This window comes from Acanthisitta chloris, unplaced genomic scaffold (genome assembly GCF_000695815.1).
Source record: "Acanthisitta chloris isolate BGI_N310 unplaced genomic scaffold, ASM69581v1 scaffold11655, whole genome shotgun sequence".
NCBI lineage: Eukaryota > Metazoa > Chordata > Aves > Passeriformes > Acanthisittidae > Acanthisitta > Acanthisitta chloris.
In genome coordinates this window covers 28193-39634 of record NW_008673181.1, presented here as the reverse complement: position 1 = coordinate 39634, position 11442 = coordinate 28193, and the positions used below count along the sequence as shown (strand labels likewise).

Below are 11442 nucleotides of genomic sequence, written 5' to 3'. Positions count from 1 at the left end.
GCCCTCCTGCCTTCCAGCAGATCGGCGTTTCCCACCATGGTAAGTACAAATAAAGAGGAAAATTGTTTAAGAATAAAAAATGTCAATATATTGCATAATACACTATCCCCTACAGATGTTTTCCCTCAGGAGATTTTACCATGAAATAATGGCACCAGGATTGCTGGCACACAGTCACAGTCATATCCTTACGCTAGCAGAGGGGAGAATTAGTAGCACTGGATTTACACCTGACTGACATTTTACAGTTAGCTTTTCATGTCCTGCTCCAACCTGTAGTACTAACACAACCAGAGTACAACCCAGACATATCATACAGCAAGTAAAATACACGGGCAGACATGAGAATTCATAGTAACTCGTAGTGTATGTTAAGACACAGGTAAATGTGACAGGCACAACAAAGGAATCCCAGCACCAAACTTTTCACTTAAATACTTGGCCATTCAAGGTGCAGACAGAACATCAATATACAGACTAAGGCTGTAGATGAGGTGCAAACCAAGAAACAATCATCAGCTTATGTTGAGATGACCTGAGAGGGACAGCTGCATTTCAGCTGCTTCTACCTTGACTGACTTCATCCTGCAGTTATCTGGAACATGCACTTGCTGAACTGAAGCACTATGGGCACTTTTGATTACTCTTATGCAAGAAATGAGTTCACAGGTAAAACATTGCATAATACACACCAAAGTTTCCATCTCCCCACTAACTTTCATCACTTTCATGTATTTGTGAAAGAAGCAGACAAAAATTATCAAGGCTAACCTACACGAAGAAGCACTAAAAAGGTATTGTAAAATAAAGGGTGGGGGGAAGAGTAAGGAAATTTAAAAAAAGGGGTATTTGCCTCCCAGTATTTTCCAGCTTTGCACATCACAAATAAACATTTCTCAGACAGCAGGGTGGAGATGTTTTCTTGTTCAGTTGTGTCTCCTGAAAGGAGGGAAGTGAATGGATGTCTGAGGGCTGAATGAGCTTTGTGGAAGACAGTGGTATTAGGTCCTGCATCATACCAACTCAAGGCAACAAGATTCATTCAGATTCAAGTAGGTAAATTTTCTTATTTGAAAACTTTACATAACCATTGATTAACTACAAAAGACACCATCATCCATGGGAAGAGAAAATGTTTACACTTGTGGTCTGGATTTTCTGTTACACATGAAAACTGGAACATATCTTGTAACTGTGCTATGCAGAGATTTAGCAGAAACAAACAATTGCTTGTTAGCCTTCATTTGGATTTAGGACAAAGATCAAAGTCTGCTGTCACCATTCTAATGTATTGACTCTGGTTAATTTTTTCAGTTTTGTTCACCTGATTCCTGACATCCCAGTCAAAGTCATTGTACTTCAGAAGTTGCTGATCAACTTCAGATTTTACTTGGTAAAAATTAGTCTGTGAATTCTAATTTTGGATACTGTGCACTCAAGTAGGCAAGTGCTTGCTTTCACAGGAGCAGTCTAAATGACTTGAAAATAAAGGTATATATGTAGCTCACAACTAACTGGATCAGAGCACAGGTTTCAAAACCTTTGACTCCACTTATGTGTTCCTACTCTTGGGTCCAAAAATAATGATTAAATAATAAAAACAAACAATGGATAGCTTAGTTTAACTCCTAACAATTTTTTATTCCATTTGAGTGAACCAATACATTCCTTTGTGAAATGGGAAGCAACAGTTAATATTGTACACTTTTATGTGTCATCTATTCTAATGTGGCAAACAGGTAAGTTTGCAAAATTTTTCTTCATTGTGGTAGTCAATTGAAGACTCATTTACTCTGTGACTGATGTTTCTGCAGAAGTCTCGAAGTCATTGTAGTAAGTCTATCTGTACTTCTATCTCATTTGGTATTTTAGCCTAGATTAGTTTAAATGAGCAGTAATCTTGACATTAGCTTCAGAAGCAATGGTATAGTATATGACATTAACAGTATAAAAGTGAAACATTTCTTTGCACAAACCTCAAGCCTGCTAATTCTCTGAGACACACTAACAGCACCAACACACATGCAAGAGATCACTGGAAAGTTGTCTTGTAGGCTAACAAGTAGAATGCAAAACTTTGGATATGGAGGAGTTTGTTGACTGTTACTTTAGGTCTTCTTTTCTTCATCCTGTCAAAAACCATGGCAACATCCTGCCTACAGTCTTATCAGTACAAGTCTGTCATAATCTGAGTGCAAAATCTACTCCAGGGCACGTTTATATATCACAGAACACCAAATGCATTTTCTATTGTTATTTAGAGTAATTACAGCAGTAAGTCAGGTCTAAGTCTTGGAAGTCTTATTAGAACACTTGCCTCCAAATATCTGGCTCAAGAAGAAAGGAGATACAGCAGCTGAGAATATTACATGCAGGAAGAAGCAAGGTTACTGACTGTACAACTGACATAGGGAAAAAAACCAAATCAGAAAGGGCAGGTTCAGCAAAAAAAATTAAAAAGAATCCAAGATGGCAGGACAGTATGTTTAGCCTAGGACTAAGTCTGCCCCATTTTCCATGAACACCATGTTTAATTAACATTTGGTTACTCATTGTGTCCAAAACAAAGCCTGACACTGAGGAGCTGCAAGTGAGCACGTCCCCATCCCAGTCCCCAGCAGCTGGCCTGCCCTGCCTGCTCACTGCACCAGTCCCCAAAGGAGGAATTGTCTCTGGAAATGCTGAGCTGATTGCTGATTGCAGATGACCTTGACATGTTTCCTGGTCCCAGCAGAAAACTCGGCACCCAGTGGCAAAGGCTTTGGCAGCCTGGCTGCAATTACCACAACATGGTGTTGTCCCAGCTGAGCTCTGGTCCCCAGCACCATGCACACAGGCAACCACTGGCATGATGTGGCTCCACCACACTCTTCCCCCCTACTCTCCATGGTAAGGAAGTATGCTGGCCTCATTTCTTATGAGGATCTCTAGACAGCAGAGTACCTCAAATAACAGCAGCATCAAGAGTGCTAGCATTGCATAGGCAGCCTGTACCAGCAATCACCTCTGTAACCCACCAGTGCTTTTTGGTTTTCCCCTAAAAGAGCACAGTCTATACCAAAAGCAAATGTTTCAGTCCTCTAAAAGGTCTGCTGGCACCCTGCAAAGTCTTGGGTCTGCAAGTTTGGAGGCATTCTTCTCTCCCCTGTGCTGCTTTGGGTTTTAATTTGTTCTTTAGTGGAGTTCTCATCTAGCTTGTACTAAAAAAGACTTGTGTTATGTTCTTTTGTACTGAAAACATAATTTTAAAAAATACTTCTATGCTTTCCATCTATTTTTTGCACCAGGAGAACAGGCAAAGAAAAATTACTTCTTGAGACCAGCCAGTGCATGCACAAAGCCTGGAAATATTCTCAGTGGTCTCTGTGCAATCCATGATACAGTCAAGGGAATAAACTGAGATGATGAACATCTACTCTCACTCTCTTGTTAAATGTCTGAATGCTGTTAGGCTCACTGGACCACATATTTGCACTATTATATCCAGAGGAACACCTGCTTTCTACTAATATATACTGATATTATGTAGAGAACAAAATAGTTCAACTTGTCTACATCTGAAAATCAGAGACTGAAAGGGAAGACATGGAGAACATGGGAACATGAGTAACAAATGGAAGAATGAAGTTAGGAATAAAATGCTAGAAGGGTCTTGTGAGCCTGAGCCATAATGTGAAGCACAGACTAAATGAGCACAGTTAGTAACCACAGATAATGATGAGTACAGAGCCTGCAGCAAACATCACAGTATTGTGGTTTTCTCCCCAAGATGATGCTTTACCCACTCTGAAGGCCTCTGGTAAGTGATCTGTAGAAGACACCTTCTGGATCATTTTATAGGAGAGAAGAATCTCCTCTGAACAGACAAGTGATATACAGCAGCCAAGGCTTTATTTTTGTCAATGACTTGTCAAGCCAGCTGTGAACATTCACTGTTTAAATCACAGACTCATTAGGATCCATCATATTTAATCACGACTATACCTCTGAAGGTGCTCTAAATGATTCTACAGTAGTGTACATATTTTAGCATATAGGACCTTGCATTTTGACATTAGGTGATCATGCTAATGCTGAGGTAAAATCCAGACTTCTAGCACAAAACTTCAAAAGCTTCTAAGCTGGGAAGCTGTCACTCCCCAGTTAGACCATCAGTTCCTTTCTTATTGTTTAACATGCTCCCTATTAAAAAAAAAAAGAAACAAATCAAAAACAATGCTGAAAATTACTAAAATATAGTTCAGACCATCTAGCCATCTGCCTTACTGCTGGGGCTGGTGGAAGCTGTGATCTCGTGATCCTTCCCATCACCATCCAGAAGACAGCTGCCAAAATAGGAATGCTGTTTCACGCACAGATAGCAGAAACATTCAGCAGCTGACCTTGCTCTCACTTGGTCATTTTCCCTTCTGCTGGCACTCCCATCTGTGGTAACAAATCAGGGCCCCGTGAACAGGCAGCCTAGAAAAACAGTGCCCCTCGATCATGCTGCCAGATCCTCCACTGCTCATTTCCTGCAGCACAATCTGAAAGAAAGCTTGTTTCTATGCCTGAGCTGGTTTGGATAAAGATAAATCTGAAGGCTGCCTAGTGACTACCATATAAACATACAAAACAATCTGATGACCTAACCTACAAGGCTTCAGTTATTTGGTGTAATTAAGTGATGAAGATGCCAAGAAAATAATTACCGGAAAGTTTTCTTTTGACAAACTTATGATAGAAATTTCTCAACAGCTTCAAGGAATTCCATGGATGAGCTAAGCCCTTCCAAGTCCAGCAGATTGCCCTTTTTGTCATGAAAGTGGAATAATTGAGTCTCTTCCTCTTCCAGTTCCTCCTGAAATAGGTTGGTCTCTGAGGTGGGAATGATGATGATGCGAGGGACTGCATTGCTAACGATAGAGTCCAGGGCTCCATTAACTTTACTTTCTTGACTTGCCATCTGTGAAGTAATTGATTCTTCTCTGCTGACACCACTGCTATTCAAACCAACAGGTAGAGAAGCTGCTCTTAGGGAGCTGGTCACAAGTGCTGCAGGGGAGCTGTGTAGGACTGGCTGCTCAATCACCTTCACCAAACAGCTGGAGGAGAGCACACCCTGGAGCAGAGACACAAGCTTTAGTGTTGTCATACATCATATGACTATGGAAATGAGCATTTGAAATATTCATTCACTATTTGTGTCACCAGTCCTGTTTTCTAAACACTTGAATCATTAACTGGAGGGAAAATCATGATGTGCTAACATGTACTGCTTGGGAAGCAGAATGTTAAATAAAGCGAAAGAAGATATGTTCAAATATCAGCAGAGACAAAAAAAAAAAAAAAAAGAAAAGCTCCTTCCTATATCTGACTTATTTTATGTAAAAAAAGTATTACTACATTTTTAACACATCTGAAGGTACCGAATAATTGCATTTCTCTCTCTTCTGATGGAAGAGATCTCAGATAAGACTCAAGCACACTGCATTCTTTCTTTTCTGAAGGTGTCATCATCCTTGTGACAATCTCTATCATGGTGTGCCCAAGTGGGTTCTGGTACTGCCTCAAGGATGTCAATGGCTTTGCATTCTTACAGGACAGTATTTCCTCCGACAGAGAAACAATAAACATCAACTTTGCTAATGATTTCATATCTGCCTATTTTGAGGGAATTCTGAATTCTAACTTGGCAACTCTTCTGTGTCCTTCCCTAATTCTTTGTGTAGAGTATGCAAATTTGGAATAATCTACATAAGCTGGGAAAAGTTAGTTAATATTTAAGTACACTGGCAACAGAAGGTATAAGTGATCAGTTTTGGCTTCGTTTAAAAAATTACAGTTAAGGCTATCAAATCACTGTTGGAAATCCCTCCTTCCTGGGAAAACCCACCATTTAAAGTAAAATGCAGGTTTTACTTCATTATTATGTGAATTCACATGAAGCCTAATGAATTCAGAGTACAACTAAGCTTTCCTCAGATTGCTATAAAGCCTCTTTCAGAGTTATAGTTGTATCTATTTCCCTTAATATGGTTGTAATGCATATTAATTAGCTACACTCAGTCTCTCCATAGCTTGAGCATCCCATAATAGCTTTTGTAAATTTTTTTATCTAGTGCAGATAAGGTGTTCTAGTCATAAGCATCATTAATTTCTGTGTTCTTGAAGCATTCAGACATGTAATTCCCATGGGTTCATAGGGGTTTGGTGCTGAAGCATGTTTTTAAAATGTCAGATCAGTTTCTAGCACAATTACAGTGCAGCAGAGTCTGCAGTCTTGGCCTGTGATGCTGCTTTTATACTGACAAACCAAATGGCTCGAAGCAGAAAGAGAATGCACTTTTTTTTTTGGTTCATTTTGGGTTTATTTTTTTAAGACTTAGGGCTCATCATCTCAGTCTTAGCAAGTAGTTTGGCAGAATATGTAATTGCACAGTGTAGTCTAGTCTGATTTTACAGACAGAAAACCAAACATTTGTTTTTCACACAAATTTTGTTGTGTTAAAAAAATCAGAATTTGTAGTATCTCTCTGCTTCTCCATCTCTCTGTCTGGGTTTAAAATTAGATACTGGTATATCCTGAAGTTTTGTGTAATTCTACTCCACAAGCAGGAATCATTCACCAGTCCCTGTTGATAATGATTTCTCCAGCTGCTCTACCTACCAAGTGGAGGGAAGCACAATGTGCTAAAAAAGTGGTTTAAAACAACGTGACAGAGAAGAAAAGTCCATTCTTCCAGATCAAAGATAACTATAGAATGAAGAAGACCAACTCCAAAACAACTCCTCCCTACTTCAAGTGCTGTTTTCACTGCAGCATGAGGACAGGTTTCCTTTGGACGTGGCTTAGTGGGCAAGACACCACTTCCAATTTTTTTAATGGTTTTCATGCCAAGTAATTCCCTTGACACAAAACCTGGATGCAGAGAGGACACTTGACAACACTCCTTTGAAATCAAGTGTGACACAAAACCTGGATGCAGAGAGGACCCTTGACAACACTCCTTTGAAATTAAGTATCCAGACCTGTACTTTAGTGCTTCCAGAAAGGCCTCTGCACTGCCATGTCAAGTTTTCAGGTGTCCATCTATGTAAGTCTGTTATTATCCTAACTAACTGCATTAAGTCATAAGGCTTGATCATATCTTCGTGGCAGCATGGAAAACAGTCCCATGCATTTTTATGCTCTGGAAAGCAGCAAGCCTGGCACACTGACCAGCTTTTTTACTTTTACTTGAAGGATGCTTTACTTTTTGATGACCCATCTGCAAGTACATTAAGGAGTCTTGATTTCAGTCAATGCAAAGAATTCAGAGGTGCATAAGGTTTTTAGAAGTTGTTGATATGGTCTTCTTAAAGAAATCAAAGGAATGATAAGATTATTTTCCAAAACAAAAGAAATGTGTTAAATCAAAAAGATGACCCTTTATCAAATTCACACTTGTATTTCCATAATTGAACATTTCTAGAAGTGCTATATTTGGAGATGACCCTTTATCAAATTCACACTTGTATTTCCATAATTGAGCATTTCTAGAAGTGCTATAATTGGAATTCAGTCATAGCCAATCCACTAATACTATGGAAAACTTAAAATAAATACCTAAAGATGCAGTGGGGCTGCTTTAGAGTTGGTTGGGGTATTTTTTAAGGACAAATGGGTGGTCTCATCGTGAAACATTCTAACTGAGCTTGACAGATAAATATTTATTCTGATAGTGTGAAAACTGATGTATTGCATTTAGCTAACACACAAAGGACCTTCACACCGCACAGGAATCTCTGCTGAAAATGTTAAGAAAAATAAGTGAGGCTTTGAACATTCAATGTAAATAAACTTGTATCTCAATTAATGTCACTGTAAGTCTCTCTTCTTAAACAGAAGATACTCTATTTAAGGGTTATTTATCAAAGTAATTCAATGGATATCTTTCAAAGGCAAAGTATAGCACATGAGCCTTCTTGAGGCCTACACAGTTGCTACATTCCAAAATAGAGGAACATGAATTTAATTACTGAGCAGTTTTATGCAAATCACCTCAGATTTACTTCCCTTCTCCTTCCTTGTGAGACCAAAAGCTGGTGGTTCTTCAGAACCTGGAGACAATATCTTGTCTTTGCCACTTGCCTACAACCTTGGACACACTGGGCTGATGGAGGGCAGCAGACATGGGTAGCAGATTTGACCTCGTTGCCTGCCACCACATTGGAAGCCACTGGTTTTCCATCAGTACTATTCACAACAGTTACAGGAAAAGAACAAGTTTTCTCAGGACTTGTTCTTAATAAGATACATGAAAGAAGACAGGGCAGATGCATGCAGGAACCAGGTCATTGGGTGTCTGGAAATTTCCAGAACAGCTCCTTCTTTAAACTGTGCTGTCTCTAGACGACTACCATCAGAGCTGGAAGGGAGCACAGGAGACAGAAGCAGATGCTGTAGCTGCCCAAGGTGTGAATCTTTGCCTATACATACCAGAATAAGTCCATGAAAGGATGCCTCCATCAAAAAGTGGGTGCTACTCAGTCCAGCCACAGACGGGGGATCGTAAGCCTGTGTCTGTCTTTTCTTGAAAATGCAGCAGTGACATGTGCTTGACATCGTGCCACCCATACAAATACTCACTTTGAAACTGGTGTTGCAATCTGGCAGAAGCTAACTCGTGGGTGACCTACTTCTCCTATCCCAGTTCCTCAGGGAATGGGTTGCTCCTCAACAGCATGATGCCAAACCTCAGTGGTTTGGGCAATGATTGTGATGCATCCACAGAAGATGCACTGAGTACTCACCGTCTCCTCTTTCAGTGAGGGAAGGGTGGCAGCTGCCAGACTCTCCCACCCTTAGGGAGAAATGGGAGTTTCTTTCTCGTCTTCCCCCTCAACAAAAATAAAACATTTTAATGTACACTGAAAAGAAGAAAAAGGATGGCTTCTATCACGTCAAACTCTGTTTTGCAGACTTGGCTTTATTATAAAAGGAGGCTGCCACAATATGGACACAAAAGGTCAGGATGGGAGGAACCAAAGCTAGGGCAGATGAACAGGCAAAGAGGCAAAGAACTCAGCTTCTTACATTTGATGCTATTGACTATGCTTTAATGCAACTTCAGAGCTATGAGCTGATGCCGACTTTCCAGAAACAGGTAACATGTAACTGAAAAAAGTTAATAAGGCACTACTGGCATTCTCATTTGTAACACAACAAAAAACCCAACCAGCCAAAAAAAAAAAAGAGAAAAGAGAAAGAACAGCAAGAATGAAGAGAATACTGGAATCAGTATAAATAAAGCCTACAGATGAAACAAATGGGTATAAAGGCTAAATTGTCATTCCAGAGAGAATGTACTGCAGCAAGATTACCACTAAAATGGAGAGCCTTCAGTTGAGACTTTTTTCCGTACCTTTTCTGCAGTTGCTGCATTGCAGCTGCAGGTCTCTGGGAGCAGGTCTCTCTTCTCTTGTCTCAGACTTGTTGAGAGAGAATGACTTCGGTGAGGCTTCAGTTTCTCATGAGCTGGCTCTACAGGGTCAAGCTCTACATCACTCCAGGCCTAATCACAAATGATGTAGGATTTCAGACAGTTGAATCCTTTCTCAGATTATTGGAAGCTCTCAAACTCCAGCAAAACCCATGCACACTTACAGAAAACTAAAACTGTTCTAACACAGGTCTCACATTCAAAACTCTTCTGGGGAGAGGCTTCATTTTTAGTCTAGTCACTTACCCCGGACTATACTGCTGAACAAAAAAACTCACAAAAACCAAAACCAACCAAAACAAAAAAACAAACCACAAAACCAAAAAACCCTCAAATAATAAAACCAAACAAAACCCCCAAAACAAACAACAACAAACAAACCCAAACAAAATAAACCAACCCCAAAAAATCTTTGAAATAATGAAAAATTATTTAATCTCTCTTCACCAGGATGTTTTTCACCCTTTTTTCTCATCACTGATGCAATGCTTGTAGCTGCAGAGCATCTGAATTCTTAAATGGAAATAAGTACAACCAATCTGTTTACTATGTTTCGTGGCATTCTGTGTGCCCATCAGCTGGTACAAAACCATGGACACAGACATATCTAAACTCACATCTGTATATATCCCAGCAGAATATCTAGAACACCCAGGGCTTCTCAATCACCATGAGCTTGCTGCTTCTACAAACCATCATTAGTGGATGGGAGACAGTGGGTGAGCTCTGCACTAATTTTCTAACACCGTGCCAGTAATGGAGCACAAATGTGACATTGCATCCATGCTGTTCCATTTACAGGCTTGGGCAGAGGCCATTTATCATCTCTTAGTTTGTGGTGACTTTTTGACTGAGTATCAATGATAAGAACATTCCACTGTTTTCAACAGCAGCTTTTAGATATGGAAAGACAGATGACAGATAGACAGACAGAGACAGACAGGGCTCCACACAAGTGAGAAGCTAGTGCACAATTCCTCTGCATCACCTTGCTCATACATGTACATATTGCCACCTCTATATTTGTCTTCACTTGTCAAATCAAACTGTAAATGCTACTTGATATGACTCATATGTTTGATCCCTACACTAACATGTACACAACACATAGAGGAAAATGTTGGTGGCAACAGCTGCATCTTTTACAGTGTTTCTTGTGTCATTCTTACCCATCAATATTTTATTGGAGCATTCCAAAATTTCACTCAGTCCTGCTGTCATGCCAAAGACATCGAGCTTAGCTTTTATTTCAGCAGCTGCTCTTTCAGCTAAAATCTGTACAGCTGCACTGAGCTGTCAGTTGCCCCAAGGACAATTGCCTTTGGCTGCATCGACTCAGCACAACACAGTGCTGCGCATCGCCAACGGGTGTTTTCATTGAGACTCCTAAACCAAAGCTGTGCCCAAAGCTGAAGCCTCTTATCCTCCTTATCCTGTCTCTTTAAGCAGCACTGCCAACCAAACACACACAATAATGTGGCTGACACAAACCAACCAAAACCAAGTCGTGACCAACAGTGACGAACGAAAGCTTCTTGGATCAGGTGACCCAGCTGAAATTACTTCATTTGACATCAAACAAAGGAATAATGAGGAAAGAATTTAGGAATAAACTAGGACAAAGAAAATTAAAAGGTAAAAGAGGCAAAAAGAGGTTGGAAATGCATAAATGAGGAGTAACCCTGTTTTAAACTATGTCAACACATTTCCATGTTGCTATATGTGCTATCTCAACCAGTGAATGAAACACAAGTGGAAGAAGACAAGCAGTCCCCATGATTTCAGGGGGGATACAGATATGTGTGGGTGCTCTGTTTGCTCAAGCTGTTAAGCAATACCAAAGAAAATATACTAGTTTTTTCAATTATAGGATATTGATGTGTTGCATATCCTAACCTCATATTGCAAGGATAATCTGGGTATTTTACACTTTATGAAATCATCATAGTTGATACTCTCGTGCATCATTGTGAAATCA

The 11442-nt window shown here is 39.9% G+C and overlaps 1 protein-coding gene across 1 annotated transcript in view; it reads right to left on the bottom strand.

Annotated features, from left to right (window-relative positions):
- Positions 1-4714: 4714 nt before the first annotated feature.
- LOC103802371 (melanopsin-like) overlaps positions 4715-11442 on the bottom strand; it is a 20715-nt gene continuing 13987 nt past the window's right edge. Inside the window, 2 exon segments of the mRNA XM_009074836.1 lie at positions 4715-5101; positions 9387-9536. Coding sequence (XP_009073084.1) covers positions 4715-5101; positions 9387-9536 — 537 coding nt within the window.